The sequence below is a fragment of the Orbicella franksi genome, chromosome 12 (assembly GCF_964199315.1).
Source record: "Orbicella franksi chromosome 12, jaOrbFran1.1, whole genome shotgun sequence".
Classification (NCBI taxonomy): domain Eukaryota; kingdom Metazoa; phylum Cnidaria; class Anthozoa; order Scleractinia; family Merulinidae; genus Orbicella; species Orbicella franksi.
Window position 1 is genome coordinate 22857857 of NC_138156.1, and position 18405 is coordinate 22876261.

The window sequence follows — 18405 nt, forward strand, 5'->3', positions numbered from 1 at the left end:
GAGGGGGAGAGTGATGGCTAAAGACTGGTTTACACCAGCGCATAAGCATGAACTTAGAATTCTTCTTGATGATTATTCTTTAATCAATTTAAAAGCAAAGTTAGACACGGCATTCATGGAAAACAGGATTAGTTTAATATTTAAATTAGGATTTACTACTTCAATTTTTATTAATTAGTATTTAGCATGGACTGTTTATTAGTAGTTTATTAGTATCATTTTTTTTTTTATATATAACTTTAAATATTAGTATTACCGGATGATTTTTAACCGTGTATAAAGAAATGTTAAATAAATAAATAAATAAATAAATAAGAAAATAAATAAATAAATAAATAAATAAGAAAATAAATAAATAAATAAATAAATAAGAAAATAAATAAATAAATAAATGAGCCGACATACACAGACGCAGAAAGATGCTGATAATTAGCACCTATTCAGTTAGGAATTTCCTAAACAAAAGGCGCTAATTATCAACATCTTAATATGCTTATGCGCTAGTGAGAACTAGCTTGAACCTGTTCCTCGCATGCGCCTTGGACCCCATTAAGTCAATTTTGTATTTTGGCCCATGTTTCTTGGCTCTTGCTTGGTTTAGAAGACACAATTCGCACTGACGTAAAACAATAGAGAACAAAAGGACAAAAGAAGGAGGAAAATAATGATAACAATAGGTTCTTGAGGCGGTGCTCTTTTATGACATGTGCTGTGTCTTCTACACCAAACCAGGTTTATCAGGATGCAACGGAAAAATACTGCGGGGGGCGGGGAGGGGAAACTCCCATATAAAAAAGACGGTGTAGCTCGTCGCACCCTTTAGGGGCTAAAAGCGGTGTTGGTACCTCTTGGGCTGTGTTCAGCCTCAAAAGATCCACAGCGGGAGCTTTCGCAGTACCTTTTAGAGTATTGAGCCGAAAAAAATTTGACGTGAGGTAATGTTTTGTTTTAGAATTGGTACCTCTTAAGGGTGAAAAAAAATTCAAGCACGAAATTTGATCCACGCCAACAGGATCTTGGTACCCGGCTTAGGGGTTCTTTTCAAAATCCCCTTTTGATATCGAAGTCCCCCCAGGCTTCGTTTGCATGTTGCTTTAAAAATAAGTACTCATACAGCATGCAAAGTATGACACCTCTTGTACAATCCACGCAGACTGAACTTTGTCACGTCTATATAATAACAACGATGTATTATATATTATAATAACGATATCGGACTTAGCAAACCGAATGTTTTTCATCCAGAACGTAATTAAAAGCATATACAACTCATTAAGGTTACTGGCCTATTAAGTGTGGAAAGGGCTTATTCCATCAGTGATATCAATATTGCCTCGAAAAATGCGCTCAAAGCATGAAAGACAAAGTGATTGAAGTGGTTTTCTAAAGCTACGTAGTGCTATGTTTTCAGAGATAATATGCAAGGATGTACATAGAGTCCCCCAAGAGCAGACAGTATTCTACCGCTGTATGTGGGTAGCAGACGCCACTTGGCGACTACACTTAAAGGGAGGTCGAGGGCGGGATAATTTCTGTAAAGAATTTAATATTCTCTCTTTTCCATTCGCAAATGTTTTGCTCAATGCGATGCGCCACCTTAAAAGTCGACTCCAACTTCTGCACGCTATAAAAACTACTGAAGAATCTATCGCCGTTAAAAGTTAGTTTGTACGATCGATGTTGTGATATATTGGCAACTAAACACATGCAAAACACTTCGGGTCACCGTAAGGCGTGGGGAGAAATTTAATAGTTGTATTCAAGGGGCAGATAACATCCGATACCAATGCAACCTGCAATATATGACCTTCAGTACTGGTTTTAAGATTAAGCCATTAACCTCAAAGTGCTCTATATTTTCAGGGCGTATTCAACTGCCATGTTTATATCAGGCCATTGAAAAAGCGGCGAGATCAGACTAGTCGGCGGGTCGCACAGACATCCTCCAAATGATGTGAGTAAATAATATCTCAAAATAGGACTGGATCGTTAATCCATCACACCTCTTCGTCTCCTAAACTCGTCTAAACGTTTTTAAAAGTTGCCTCAACAACCTAAAGACGGCGTTTTCATGGTCCATAAAATCGATGAAAGTTATAACCGGAAACTTTGCCAGAAGCATTTAATTCGCCAGTTATATACCTGAGTGGAGAGAGGCAAAGTGAGAGTAAAATGTAATAACCCCGGCTAGGGCTAGAACCCAGACCGCTCAATTCAGAGTCCATTGCACGGTTATTCGATTTTGTCCATCACGAGGACCCTACAATAATTATTGTGTTTCTAGACGTTCCCATGACCTAACTTTTGGTTATGACTGTGGTCCGTTATGTCGCTAGTGGGAACCCAGTCCTAACGTGCAATTACAATTCAGTGGTCATGGATGCTAGCTAGAAAAGGTGAAGCCCTACAGGGGCGCCCGGTAGGTCAGGCTGAAAAATTCAGGAGAAAAAAAAAAATTAAGATGAATCACTGGCCTGTCATATTGTTTCGGTTCTTTGGGAAGGAATCATAGATGCATATTGATGAAAAGTGATGAAATGCTATATATTATATATTTATCGATACATCATTATCTTCCATCCCGCCTCCCCTCCTAAAAAAAATCCAACAGTTTCAAAAAGCAATAGTGATCACAACAACTCAAAGACGGCATTCTTGTATATGTTCCATAAAATGTGAGAGCCAAGTGGAGAATAGTATGAAAGCGTGTTCACCTGTCATTCCTCCTTAAGTCAAGCCTGATAGTCTTAGTAGTTTCTGGTTTTATTTTCCTTCTGCGGATAGAAAATTATAGAAATTATGTCGATGGAACTATTTTCTTGTCGCTGATGAGTAGGAACGTGGGCTCTTAACTACGAGATTGTATCACGTGATTCATCCATGCTGTCCTAAGTACATAAACACGCGCAGATAAACTGAGATGCCTCGTGAAAAAGCTGTTATTCTATAAAACATTCATGTTCGGTTTAGTATCGACTGCCTCGTGCAGGGGACCGGGAAAAACAGTTAAGAAGACAGTTCCGAAGTGGCGTGACGCGCGAATAGCGCGCGCGCACGGAAACATTTTGAATTTAAGTTACGCGTACGCTAGTTGCGCGTACGAATTTAAGTTGCGTGGACGTGTATCGGCAGAGTTTTAGACAGTTTCCAGTGAGCAGTTGTTGTGCCTTTTAGAGAGTTTTGTGCCGTTTAGAGTTTACCGTTTTACTGATTTTGAAGTGTTTTGGTCGAGTACCGTTTCCGTTTACCGCTCACGAACAAACAAACAAAAACGAAACAAAGTCAGGACAAGTGCTATGTGGTTGTCGTGTCTAGATCTAGACCACAGAACTTTGTTTCGGGTTTGGAATTGTAAATTTCTAGAAAAATAACAAATGTTAGTATATTCTCAGCTCCGACTATTGCATTTCTAGCTCTCTGATTGGCTCAAAAACTCCGACTATGAGCCATTAGTCGGAGTTTTACCTTATATGGAAAACAGTGCGCCAAGTTTAAAAATTTTCCGCTCTGTAAAATTGTTGAAATAAAAATCGGCGGCAAAAACCCGATTAAGAATATACTAAAACAATTATTCCATTCGACCTTGTTGGATATGAAGTGATCATAACCAACTCGCGCTACGCGCTCGTTGGTTATTTATCACTTCATATCCAACGCGGTTTCATGGAATAATTGTTAAATATTTACTCTTTTCCGTTTTTCGTCCCAAATTTGCCCTATTCTCCTGAAATAAGTTAATTATTTTACGCTGCATTGATACCCACGTACTGTAATTTCCTTACAAAGCGCATTCATTTTTTACTATTTTTTTGGGTGAACTCGTGGATTTGTTTATTTTAGTCTGGGAAGGTAAGGGAAATCGCTAGATTATTTATAACCGAATATCTTTGTTCGTTTTGTTTACGGAAAAGAACTGCAAATTCGGCACGTCTCGAGAAAACCTGCGATAACACTATGTACAAAACCCACGGCTAATGAACTACCATGATAAACTAAATCAGAAATCTTGGATTACTAGTAATTTTATCTTAAAGGGACACAGTCAGCTGGCACACATGGGCATAAGATACCATTTCATAACTAATTTGCATATCGCAGAGACGCGGTCCATACAGTTTTTAACCAAATATGATGAACTGAAAATAATATCATAGGATGAGCAAAAGCACACTCAAAAACAGGTTTTTCAGTAAGCGATTGAAAATCAAACAAAACACTGCGAAGATTGAAGCGGATTTTTAGATTTACTTTGATTTCCGGTTGAGGTGAACTTTTTCCAAAGTTGAGGAAACTTTTGTCCAGGTCAGTGCCGTCCCAAAGCTGACTGTGTCCCTTTAAAACCTTAGCTATGGAGGTGATAACAAGGAGAGCCAAATAGCTAAATTTTGACTGTCGTAAGCACGTTAGTGGAAGGCGTTAAGCATTCATTATATAGTTCGCCTGTACAAACTGTGTGATAAAGAACTATTACAAATAAAGACAAGCACCTGTTTTTTTTCTTTACTTTAATGGACATTATGTTACTTTGACGGAATTGTTCGACAGTTTGTCCATCTTGTTTGAAAACCCTTTTCATTTCTTTGTATGCCACATTGTTGATGTTGTTAATAATTGTTACAACGCGATCACGGAGCAGATACAAAGGCAGAACGCGAACCCACTGAGATTTTTTTCTTCAGTTTCCTTAATTTGAAACCTTCGTCGCGCGCCGTTTTTCTAAATCGTATTTTTTATTTACCCAGAAAAATGACAATCTTTGCAAATCTTTGTTTAGTTCGCAAACAGCTTAAAAACTTTTACTCGACTTCCACATTAAAAGGATTTCGAAATTTGTATGCCAATGTCATTTCTAACATCTTTCACGTGAATTCTGACTGGCAGCTGTCATTTTAGAAACAGTAGGCTCATTTGCCTATCATTTGTTCGCTCTATATTAAGACAGAATATTCGAGCTTGTCTAAATTTTAAATGGCACTTGAATGGTTTCCTCAGTCAACGGAGAAGTTCAACAAAAGCTGCGCCGAAAACGTGAAACGTGATTCCGTATTTGATTACATTTCCGCACTGTTCTCTGTCATAGTTTTGTGCCAAGCTTTCGTGTGCAGGTGAATGATATATATATACCACGTCGATTTTTCGACAACAGTTAATGATGCAGTTGAATACAAATAGTACTGTAGAACCAAATTCTACTGTTGAAAATGAGACCCCGAACAGTATAAGCCTGAATTCGTTCATGGGAATATTTATTATGTGTTTTTACATCGTTGTGTACTCAACTTCGACTGTGGGAAACTTGGTCGTTCTTTGCATTTGCGCCAAAAATGGACGAAAAAACGCCGCTTTTCAGCCTACACGCACGGGATTTTTCAACCTGTACATCGCAAATCTTGCCATTGCGGACCTCTTGTTCACGCAGTTGACTATTTTTGATGCCGTTTACGCGATTCTCGGCGAGTGGACGATGGGTGCCATGTTGTGCAAGGTTCAGGGATTTCTCGTGGAGTTATGTTACTCCGCAAGTATTTTAACTCTGATAGCAATTAGCCGAGAAAGACTTAAGTCGATGTCCGATTTACAAATGAAATCGCGTCTTCAAAGGATCAAGGAGAGGAAATCGCGCTCTGCAATTGTATGGATTGTTGCTATAGTGCTCTGTTCGCCTCTTCTGTACGCGTACAACTTGAATAGAGAAACTTCAGGCACCGTCCGCTGTTACAATGACGCTTGGTCGCACATTGGAAGACGAATTTACTACAGCATAACCGCTGTAATCCTATTCATTGTTCCACTGGTCATCATGATTTGGACACAACTTAAGATCAAACGCGTTTTCAAGTCTCAGGTCGCGCCAACCCAGCAAATTGCGATCTCGATGCGGGCGCGTCAAAAGAAAGCCAGTCGAATGCTTTTTGTCGTCACCATCGTCTTCTTTGCGTTTTGGTCCCCGTTTATTTTCATACGAACTCTTCGTTATTTTAGTTGGTATGAGGGGTTTATTATCTGGAAACTCAGCCAGCTGTCAACGATTGCTTCTGCGGGAGCAAACCCGTTTATTTACAGCTTTTACAGCACGCACTTCAGGGTATACATCAAGAGATTTGTTACGTGCAAATGTGGCCTGATGGCGGCGGGTGAGAATGGAGACATTTCAACTGTGAATACTGTGTATTGAGAGCTGTATTTATGGTTTTAAGATTTTTCTACAATTTCCTACTGCTATTTAAAAAGAGGCTTAAAATCTCATTAACAGCTGACAGGTGTCTTACAAATGGCGGTGATTTTTTTTTTCTGTGCCATCTTGCTTGTATCTAGGTATCTACGGGCCCTTTCTGCGATTTTGCCATAAATTCCCATAATTATGATATATGGTAAGATAAGAGGCTTGTAAAACTTACTATAACGAACTGATAGGCAGATTAGACGCCCTCGGTGATCTTTGCGTTAACCTGACGCAGCGGTTTATTCAAGCACTATAAGCAAGCCGAGTTTTAATTCATTATTTTTTTTGTAGTCATTTATCTTGGTATCATACCGGTAGCTTATTAAACCTCTGCTTGAGAAGCCTATTTATCACAGCTCTACCTGGGAGGTCACTGTGTTTGTTTAGGACGCAGTGTGTTCGATAGTGAAAATACAGTATGCAAATTTATACTTCTGCTTAAATTCTTGTTCGTGTAGTACAGATTTCTAATCGGATGGTACTTTTTTTTATCTAGTATGTGCTTTTTCGTGTTATCTACAAGTTTTTTTTCCCGAACTTTACGTCGTTAAGTAATTTCAGGAAAATGCGGTTGTGTGTTTGTATAGATGCTTTCGGCATAACTGAAAATAAAAAAAGCCAATTCCAATGTTATGACACTGTGAAACCGGGCACAAGACAACAATTGGTAGATTCCATGAAATAAAATCAAGCTATTTAAATATCTCACTTTGATTTCGTCCTTTTTGTCATGCATTTAGTACTTATTTACCCCTTATTTTGCGGCAATATTTTACATACAACACCGCGCTTCCTGCTACCTTCGGCTCAGCGGAAAGGTGATCAGATACAAAGAAGAGTAAGATCACTATAATAAGGGCGTAAATTTAAATTAGAACTAAACCAAAACTACCAGCTGATTTCGGCGGCATGTAACTTAAAGTAAAACAAATTACAAAATGTACCCCGTTCGATGATATCATTTTAAGCGCGTTTTTCTCTCTGAACTGATCGCGAAACTCCACTACGGGTTCTTGATAAGGCGATCTTCCAGTAGATCAGTTAGGTATTCATTAAAACTCTTTTCCATTGATAGTTAGGTGTTGTTATTATTAAACTATCCACTTGCCAAATGGTCTTAGCACGGTGTTTTGCCGCTCACTCCTGGGGGTGTGCGAGCTCGCCTGCAGACGATTTTAACCCTTTGAATACCAACTACGCATATATGCGTAATTAATGGTCGTGCTCTTTGTACAACTTGTGACGTCATCAATTTAAATGTCATCAGATATTCTTGATAAGCTGATAGTAGTGCTAGGCTAGCCCTTTCCGCACAATGGTCAGGTTTAGATATCGACGACATTCCGACGTCGCAAATCGAAAAACAAGGTTATCAGTTTTGGTGCAAAAACGGTGGTAAAATGGTCCACAACGCCTATGATTGATCAAGGTCCATTTCTAGGCTTCGCCCGTAATTAACATCCAACTTTTCACTGCAGCCAGAAAGAACATACAATGCAAAAGGTAGCCAGTGTAAAAGGGCAGAGAAAAACAGAAAGGAAAGGGCCAACAAACGAAATTGGCAAAAAAAAAATGGCAAAAAAAAAAAAAAAAGTCCAAATTTTGGCTTATGCGCATGCCCGTAATTGAAGTTTTGCTCAATTTTGTACCTAATCCTCGAAAAAGCTCTCCTTTTAGCAAAAAAAAGCTTTTTTTAGCACAACTTAGGCTTATTTAGCGTCATGGCAGCTAAAAACCTGACTAAACGGTTAAAAACGGTATTTTTTGGCAAAAGTTTGGTATTCAAAGGGTTAAAGACAGCTGGGAAAAGAGATGAAGTTGGTTTTAACTTGTTGTTGCTTTTAATTAAAATTTTTCTTTAGCAGAACGCAAAGCTGCTGCTTCTTCAAGTTTGCGGCGGTAGAGTGAAAGAGAAACAATGCAAAAACAAAAACGAAATACCAACAAGAAGCAAAAACTCAACCCGGCAAACGACTGGGACAAAATGACAAGATTGCACTGGGTGGCGTGAGTGCAAAAAAACCCTCTGATTTTATAAACCGTTTGAAATATCACTGTCTATTATTTTAAAAGAAATGAACAGCTGTAAGCCTAACGTGTTTTAAATAAAATAAATATCTTTTTGAAACGTCCCACTACTGGCGGGGAGGTTTCGAATGGTTAAAAAACAGTTTTTTTCGGACGTTTAAGGCCTCTATGAATGCGGAGATGCGACTTCAAACAAACAGAGATTGGGGCAAGAAAATTGCTTCTCTTGTGCAACTGTCTTGAGTCAATATACAAGCGCATTCTACAAAACCACTGCCATGGATTTCGTTGCCACGTTTAGGTGTTGTTCTTTGAAGATTCGACTGCTAGGCAATGTAATGACATGATTATTTAAACTGGTTCGTGAGCTTCATAAAACTTTGTATGCAGACTTGATTGATTGCAGAAGGAATTTTTGTAATAAAAGAAGGACGCAGGCAAAATGTGACTGTCAATTTAAAGAGGCGGACGATTAGCAAAATGCTTACAATTTTGCATCGCTATATATTTTAAACACAGAGTTTATGTAACTTCCCAAGCTATTGTCGAAGGCACTGTGATTCCCTTAATATTTGAAACCATATCCAAAATATCTTTAATTAATTTTTCCGGTCATAATCGGGTTTTTCTCAGTTTCGAATAAACACGATATTCCTTAGCAATTTGTTCCTATGGCAATGTCTAAGTTTAAGTATGAAAAGGAAGATTCTTCTTAAAAAAAATAAATTTGAAGTCAGCGAGCAGTCCATTTTGCTACTAGTTCACCTCAAAGGTAAGTGAAAAGAAAACACGGAGGAAAAAAATTTACATTTCGTATTATTTACTTCTCAAGTGGTGATCGACGAGAACTGAATAAAAACTGCTCGCAGTCTATTTAATTAAAAAAATACATGAAACCGTATTTTTTTTCCTAGTTCAGGATATTTAAGGATATTAGCTTAATCTACCTTGACAAACTTATCGGCTCTGGTTATTAAATAGTCAGAACTTCCTGTTCTGTTTTGCGACGTTATTAAATTTTTCATGCAGTCGCTTAATTACAAAGCACTTGGAGAGACGTTAAAAATATACTTTATTTCCATCAGACAGTTTGACAAGGCGTCTAAATTTCACCAGTCAACCACAAAGGGTTCTTTACAGCCATTATGTGTCGTGTTATGTTCTGCGCTAGCCTTAGTTTCCAGGCTCGCAGGCGTTTAGCAGAGGAGAGTAATGGGGTCCAAGATGGCCGTAGGTACTAGGTATGGTTACAGTTTCTCCTCCTTGGAATACAAGTTCGCCTGTGATTACTGTTGTGGTAAAACGCCCAAGATACATACCCAAATCAAGAAAAGAATCTTGGGCTTTAAAATTTATCGTCGCATGTCGCGGGTTACCGGCCATCAAGTTGCGGTTTGCGGGTCAATTTACTGCGGGTCCGAAAAACATTTTTGCGGGTTTGTCAATCCTTTCCGTATTCTTGACGTCACACTCATGACTGAAGCCGTTTATTCTTGCACAGTGAACGCATAAAATTAGCCTAATAACGCTCAAGCAAGCTTGAATAACATTCTGTTTAGCCTGAATATCATATATCTTGACTTGAGAATGGTTATTAATAAAATGTATTTGCCAACTCTGTCCTCGTTTTTTTCAGAGAATATCCTCTGAGTAAATTATCTACAGACACAAAAAAAGTTTGTACGATTGGATCCTGGAAAAAGAAGTGATGAATTTTTTTGTCCTGAATCAACTGGGTATATTGTAATGATGTCTTCTTTGAAATGTGACAACCATTCTCTTAGCTTGCTAAGCAGGCTCACCGTTGAGTATCGACTTGCTCTTTGCCGCTCGCACGTGTTCCGACGAAGCGGCGGGGGTGGCCTGGTGAAAAGCTGCCCATCTCGCGGCTCTGGCCCAAACGTGAGCCTGGCGCAGACTACCATTCACTGTTTCAGTGCAGTCCACAATCCTGACGAAGGGCTAACAGCTAACACTTGACACGTCACTCTCACAAACCCGGTTAATTTACCTCTATCAACTTCAAGTTAATATAGTTCTAAGTGTTTCACTTGGGTACGACGCTGCCCAACACTGAATTGTTTTAGAAATTTTACCCTTGTTCTACAACGACAAAAGCAGTGTAAACCATGTATTTTCTAAGGCATGCATTCTCACTTTATCCCGTGATCTGTGATGAAATAATTTTGAAATAATGAATTCCTCAGGTTATGACAGAAGAACTGTCGGACGGAAATTCTCTATCCATAGGAACACACGTATTAACATCCCCCCGCAGCATAATCAGAACCAAGTAATGTAAACTGGTTTCGTGACCAGCTTTAAACTGAGGAACTACGTCACAGTTAGCGCACCTTGAAAAGTTTAGCCTAATTTTTCCAGTTCGTCGTTTGTAATCCGTGCTAATTTTCTCCATTCTTAACTAAGCCTGTTCCTTGATAGTCTTCATAGTTTCTTATCATCTCTTTGGTGTTTTTCTATCTTAGTAAACTACTATTTTCAGGTTTTCTTCAATTTTAAGTAATTTTGTACGGGGCCAAAATAACTCAAAGTACCGTGAGTGAGCTCCTTCAGTTAATTCCGCTTGAATAACGGCTTTCGCTCTTTTAATCCCGGGATAAAAGCCACCGATGCCAAGTGGTTTCCTTGAGCTTTAACGGAAGTCTTAACAAGGAAAATTTTGACTTGCATTTTTTTTTTCGAATTCTTTACACAAAATCTAGTTTATGCAATAGTATCATCAAAAACATGCCACTTGGGCCATAATTGTGTCAGAGTGAACATTCAAACGAAATCAGACCAATCAATATCCCTTTTTGCTCTGAAATCGACTCCGATGTCAGCAGTTTTCAGATTTCTAGTACAGTTATGGAAGCTCGAACGCTTGGCACGCGCGTATCCTTGCGTGTCTAGGTAGCGATTCGGATTTCCTTTCCTGAATTTCACAAATCACGTCATTAACACTTTTAAAATTTTCATGGCTTTTAATACACAGGAGATAGTTGTAATAAATCAACAGTTTGCCAGTTGCATCCATTTTGACAACTTCCAGTATCGCACCATGACCCCGTTTTATCAACGCGAACCTGCAAGAAATCTGTCATACAACAATTCTTTTGCTTTACTCTCTTTCTTTTTTATAAGAATATATTTTATAAGCATATCGAGGCTGAAATTAGCGAAATTTTAAGAATATTTTAAGAATAAACCCGAGGCTGAGATTTTGAAAAGAAAAATAATTTTGCGTGTTGAAAATTTGTAAATACAATACAATTATACAGAATAATAGTTACAAATCAGTGAAAAAGTTAAAGAATACTTAAGAGGTATAACAGAGTGAGAGAATAAAGGTGCGAGTATAAAACTGTGAAAAGTGCTGAATACAAATAGTAATTAAAGTAAGAGTGTTAAACTAACATGTTTGAGTTGTTTATTCAATGAGGGTCGTTCCCATCCAACTGATAAAGGTCTTCTTTGATCTAAAGTTGGAAATTAGTAAGAGCCGAGTCTACGGATGCAAAAAAGCAATTAAGAGAGCATAGATTCTTACATGACTCAGAACCCTGAAGATGTTTATAGATATGGGAATTGCGATCCGAGAGTAAGTGCTCACGAGCCCTGGTGCCAAAATGTCTAGTGGTTTCAGCGACATAACAGGTATGACATCCTGCACGTGTAAATTTGTAAACCACCTGGGAACGGAGCGCATAAGGGATCGAGTCCTTCACACTGAACATGTTACTTAACTTATAGGAAGAGAAGGCTAACCTAAAGTTTAAATCCTTTCAATGTTTCTAAGCGATGATTTTGATTTTACGTTGCGCTACAAGGGAAAATAGGCAACCGTATAAAATTCCCCCTTTCTTTTAACAACAAAACTTGTCAAAAAGCAACAAAAACAGCAGTTAATTACTCCGGTTGGCAAAAGTTTTATTCCTTGAACACACACACTGATAATGAATGGATGTCGAGTTAAACTCACAAGTTTTTATACTAATGTAAATCTTAGAAAATTCCAGAAGCGTCGATCTCTGCATGCATTAGGGTTTGCTGGACCATGAAGACTAATTAACAAACACTCTATATTACGACAACACGTGAGAGGTGACAGAACGAATAGGATTACATAAGCTGATTATCATAGCAAGCCTATGTTCAATGCTAATAACATTTCTGCAAGAAGTTATGTGCGTCCAGTATCTGGCTTAAATGCATGCATGCAGGTTGGCTCCGAAATCACAATAGCACCATACATCCAGACACAAAATACATTCGAAAACAGAAATGTCATACGCTATGAACTAAGACTATTCACAAGAATATTTTCAGCCTAAAATCGGCAAAAAAAAATAAGAAGAAGAATATTCGGCTTCAGCCGGAAAAACAATATTTTTACAAAAAAAAGAGAGTGTATATGGAACTTACTGTCTAATATTCTTTCTAAACAATCAATGAACTAGAGTTACCAAAAAGTTTTAAAGTTTGATTTTAGATAATGTTCTTTCGCCAATTTCTTCCCCTTCCGCCCGCTAGATCCTCGCAATGATAGAACAATTACTTCTTAAGATAATCCTGAAGGGAATGAGGAAGCCAAGAGAGTGCTGAAACAGGAAGCCATTTTCTGGCTTGACTTGAAACGGATCCTTGTAATCAAAGCCTTTTTCTGTCGCCCTGAGATCACAAACAAAAGAAATCGGCTGAAAGATTACATCAGTCGCATCAACGACATTGATTCTTTATTTGGTTAAAACAGTTGACCTCTTAGTGTTGTCGTGTACAATTTTGACAGTGAGATGTCGTGACAGGAAGTCTTTCCTTTTGACTACTCGACACGCCTTGTTACCAAATTTGCATACATAATTTCCACCACTTCAGTTTCCTATAAAAATTGCCCTCTAGTGCGTGATTCTTCAGAGAAATATACGTTGTCTGAAGGAAGGACTTCAACATGGATCCTTCTAACGAAACTCTCGCCAACCAAGACAACTCCAGCACAGCTGTTGAAGTAGAAGGGATGTCTCCAATGATGACAAACATCTTTTACTGTCTCTACGCCATAGTCTTTACTCTGGCGTTTGTGGGAAACAATTTTGCGCTAATAACGTGCTACAAGACTTACAAGGTCACCACCTGCGTGTTGTTATGCTATATCGCCAGTTTAGCTTTTGCGGACTTGATGTTCACGTTGCTGTCGATTTTTGACTTGATCGCCTTTATCGGCAAGGGTGACTGGTTTGGAGGGAATTCCGTGTGTAAGATTCAGAGCTTTCTCATCGAATCGTGCTACACGGTCTCTATTTTGACACTGGTCGCGATCAGTTACGAGCGTCTGAAGGCTGTCTCTTCACCTGTGCTGGCGCGGGCGCAGCGAACAACCGAACGCACGATTATCCTGAAGGTAATTTGGATAATCGGAATAACGTCTTGTGGCCCACTGCTTTACGCCTATTACGTCAAAAAAGAAGAAACGACTGGCAAATCGTTATGTGTCAACGAGTACATGGGAGATATCGGAAGACAAATTTACTACGCAATACAAGCAGGCCTGCTTTTTCTGTTACCTTTGGGATTTATGTGTTGTGCTCACGTTAAAATATTCCAACATTTGTCAAGCCATGTCAAGACGAGAAACACCATAACAACGGACAGAGGAGATGGGCTAAAGCAGCGAAAAGTCACCAAGATGCTGGCCTTAGTCACTCTTGTCTTTTTCATTTGTTATGGACCGTTTATGGTGATTCGAGCTCTGAGGTACTTCTACATTTATACTGGAGACGAGTTATGGCGAATAGGACAAATGATGATTTTCGGGCAAGCCGCAGTCAACCCTATTATCTACTGTTTTTATAGCAAGCAGTTTCGATTCTCCTTCAAAGACTTGCTCCGCTGCCGCTTCAGCACGAGGGAAACACGAAAGCCGAGATCATCCTCCACAAGATCAAACTCAAGTGTGAAATCTTCACAAAACACTTTCGCACTAAACGAATTTTGCACAGCGCCGGCGCACACAAACCGTGCTTAGCTTCGTTTCAAAAAACAAAACTTGGGAAGAAGGAAAGTTACCTTATTACGTACTATGAATTAAGGTTTTCGAGATATTTTACCAATCGACTAATTTGCTGAGTTGGTAGGGAACTCTGAGAATTCTCCAATGCAATTTCACTCTCTCCGGAAGGTGATGTTTTTAAAATTTCACTCACGTTCGTCCTGAGTCGGGCACGAAAGCTGGAGAAACGTATAGAATTACAATTATTTCCTAGCTTCCCTTCAGGATAATTGATACTGTTGTCAAATGTGCACTGAGCGATATTTTCTAAGGGTTATAACTAAGTGGTAATTATACAATAATTATCTACCATGTAAATACAATTATTCGCCTTTTTGTCAAAAGCTTTACTTTAATTGAGTTGTAATTTAAATCGTATCAACAAGCCTTAGCAATGTGTTAACAGCTTGTTTGCGAATGGCGTTGTTAACAGTGCCATACAATTTACAAATCTTATGAAAGCTTCATGCATTGGTGCAGGGAAGCAAATATTTTTGATAGATCGCGAAAAATCACGAAATTGCGCACGACTTGTTTTAATCTTAACCTTTCTATGTTTGTTCTAAACTGCGATAAAAATATATGACTTGCTGAGTATTCAAACCATGCTTTCTGTTCCCACGTAGTCTTGGATCTTTCGTGCGCATTAATACGCTGGTGTATTTGAAAATTGGAATAAATTACCTGCAAACGTGACGATATTTGTGGATTGATGTGATGCTTAATTAAAGACCCAAGACAACCGAAGTCGATCAATATTGATAAATATGGTAGAAATGTCAAGAAGTCGTTGAAAACTTGGCTCGATTTCAATGAAATCTACGCATTTCCTTGACCACAAATCGAACTTCAAAATAAAATTCGCGTGTTCAATCATTCGTAACATTTATGCGTGCACCCTCCCATTGGAATTCCTTTTATAAATCAGGGTATATAGTGTCTCTCCAAGACCGCACAGAATTGTTATGAATAAAGTGGCTCTCGGGTTAGAAATTTCCTATCGTTCTTTGGGCTATAATCCTTGAATGATTTTCTCTTTTGCACGGTCGAGCACTGGACTCCGATAGTCTTGCACTGTGTACGGCTGTTTGGAGAAAGGTTGTCCCATAGACTGAAGCGTACTCGACAATACCGACGGACTGGTATTATGGGTAGTGATACTTTTTTAAACAGGTTCAGCACAGGCGTACTCACGGTGTGTTCGTGGTTAACGAACAGAATCTATGAGGGTTATGAATAAAGCTCTGAAAATTTATTTTAAATTAAATCTCGGTCTGAATATCCCAACAAAGACGTTAATCGACTCATGTGTGGTGTTTTTTCGTCTTCTTGGGCCGTCTGAAGCGTCTGTTTACGAAATTACTAAAACACCACACATAAGTCGATTAACGTTTCATTTAACTTTATTGGGATATTCAGACCGAGATGTAATTTAGGTATGCAATTTTCAGAGCTTTATTAATAACCCTCATAGATTCTGTTCGTTTCAAATAAACAATTATTAACCACGAACACATAGAGTGGTCCGCCTGTGGTTTCGGCAAGAAGGAAGAGGAAGGGAAAGCGTGAAATCACGTGCTCGTGTCATTTCCTATCACGCTGTAACACCGTGAGCTTCACGCCCGCAAGCAACCGTGCTGAAACCACCATTACCGCACAATACCTTTTGACATGTGGCGAACTCTTATTTGCTTTTGAAGGAAAACTTTTCTCAAAACATTAAAACAGTGAACTGGTTTGATATCTATCTGACCCTTTGCCGTAAAAAGGTTGCAGAAAATAAACACGATGAGACATTTTTATACCGTTCCAACGAGGAAATGTCAAAAATCCAACAGAACTTAACAATTTCATCCAGATACTACCCGATGGGTTCCAAAAAAACCTCTCTAGATACTGCAAAATTAAAGATTACCATTCAATAAAACGTTACCATATATTCTATAAAAAGACATCAGTTCATCTGCGATGTAGTCTTTGTTATGGTGATGCAGATGAGTTTCAAACTCTGGAACTCAACCCAAAAGCTGATAGAAGTAATTTTATCTGGTGTTAGTTGACAAACACGTGGGGGCAGGTTCTGCTGGGTCGTGGGAACGGAAGACTATGGTTAGCCAAATGTTGCAAAATTCAACAACTTGGACCTTCATATTCAACAACTTATATTTATGTTCAACAACATATATTTATATTCAACATTTTATATTTATATTCAACGATACGCATTTTCTTTCAACTTAAACCCAAATTATTTTCATTCAACAAAAATATTTGTTCAACTTCAACCAAAAATAATTTCATTCAACAAGACTGAATATTTGTTCAACTTCAACCGAAAATAATTTCATTCAACAACAATATTTGTTCAACTTCAACCCAGATTATTTTCATTCAACAACAATATTTGTTCAACTTCAACCAAAAATAATTTCATTCAACAACAATATTTGTTCAACTTCAACCACAATTATTTTTATTCAACAATAAAGTTCCCGGACATTCAAAATATCGTCATTCAACAAAATTCCCCGTCCCTCCCCCTGAACTACCCCGAACGTTGTCACAAATCCCTAGTGTTTTGGGTACCCAAAACACTGAAAGCGTAAAACTGATGCAAGTGAAATCATCCACAATTCTGCTCAAAACCCATTTATCTTCTTACGAAGCTTTGTCTCAATAAATTAAAGTGTTCTTTGGCTTGATATAAACACAATACGTCTCTGAAAATAGTCGCAATTCATAACAGACTGTCTGATCCGAGTCCGCAGTTATAACGACATATAAAACCGAATTCACGCGCCAAAGATCCTTGTATGAACATGCGCTTGGTGCCTATCGATAACCCTTGAAATGCACGTTATTTGAAACGAGAAAGGCGCTTTCTAAACCTCCGATAGTGCGGCGATTAAAATCAATATGCGAACGAACGGCCGTCACGCAACATGCAGGTCTCGAGCTGTGACCGACCTCTGTATGTGTTGCCTGTCGGAAATAAACTCTGGCTTAGACTTGTTTGTCACTCTTTCCTTTACCATCCCTCCTGGTGTATGTAAATTTTGCCGGAATATATAAGATGAAGATATAAAAGGTTTGCTTTGCCTTTTAATCCTTGGTCGATTTGGCTACCCTGAATTAAAGAAACGATAACAAACAAGCATATTGGAAAGGGATACCCATATATCACGAGGGATTTAAGTATCCCACTTTCCCGGTGTTCAAAGGACTTAGTCTTGTCTACTTTATTTGCATTTTTTATAGAATTGTCTCCGAAGAAAAAAACTGCTTTAATGGCAAAATCTAATAGGAGGGATGGTTAAGGAAAGAGCGAGAAATAAACAAGTCTAACACTTTCCCTGTATCCAAGGATTAGCCTTGTCTATACTTTATTTATATTTATTTTGGTTTTGTCTCCGAAGCAAAAACTTATTTAATGGCATAGAGAACTGTTCGCCGGCAAAATCTACGTACACTAGGAGGGATGGTCAAGGAAAGAGCGACAAACAAGTCTAAGCCAGAGTTTATTTCCGACAGGCAACACATACAGAGGTCGGTCACAGCTCGAGACCTGCATATTGCGTGACGGCCGTTCGTTCGCATATTGATTTTAATCGCCGCACTATCGGAGGTTTAGAAAGCGCCTTTCTCGTTTCAAATAACGTGCATTTCAAGGGTTATCGATAGGCACCAAGCGCATGTTCATACAAGGATCTTTGGCGCGTGAATTCGGTTTTATATGTCGTTATAACTGCGGACTCGGATCAGACAGTCTGTTATGAATTGCGACTATTTTCAGAGACGTATTGTGTTTATATCAAGCCAAAGAACACTTTAATTTATTGAGACAAAGCTTCGTAAGGAGATAAATGGGTTTTGAGCAGAATTGTGGATGATTTCACTTGCATCAGTTTTACGCTTTCAGTGTTTTGGGTACCCAAAACACTAGGGATTTGTGACAACGTTCGGGGTAGTTCAGGGGGAGGGACGGGGAATTTTGTTGAATGACGATATTTTGAATGTCCGGGAACTTTATTGTTGAATAAAAATAATTGTGGTTGAAGTTGAACAAATATTGTTGTTGAATGAAATTATTTTTGGTTGAAGTTGAACA

General features: G+C 38.6%; 2 protein-coding genes across 2 annotated transcripts; both read left to right on the forward strand.

The window, feature by feature from the left end:
* Nucleotides 1–5033: 5033 nt before the first annotated feature.
* On the forward strand, nucleotides 5034–6583 carry LOC145464212 (galanin receptor 2a-like). The gene has a single exon (XM_081448025.1). The coding sequence runs from the start codon at nucleotides 5150–5152 to the stop codon at nucleotides 6173–6175; it is 1026 nt and encodes a 341-aa protein (XP_081304151.1). The 5' UTR covers nucleotides 5034–5149; the 3' UTR covers nucleotides 6176–6583.
* A 5656-nt stretch (nucleotides 6584–12239) lies between these two features.
* Nucleotides 12240–14993, forward strand: LOC145463988 (QRFP-like peptide receptor). Its single transcript, XM_081447784.1, has one exon. The coding sequence runs from the start codon at nucleotides 13200–13202 to the stop codon at nucleotides 14271–14273; it is 1074 nt and encodes a 357-aa protein (XP_081303910.1). The 5' UTR covers nucleotides 12240–13199; the 3' UTR covers nucleotides 14274–14993.
* Nucleotides 14994–18405: the final 3412 nt, after the last annotated feature.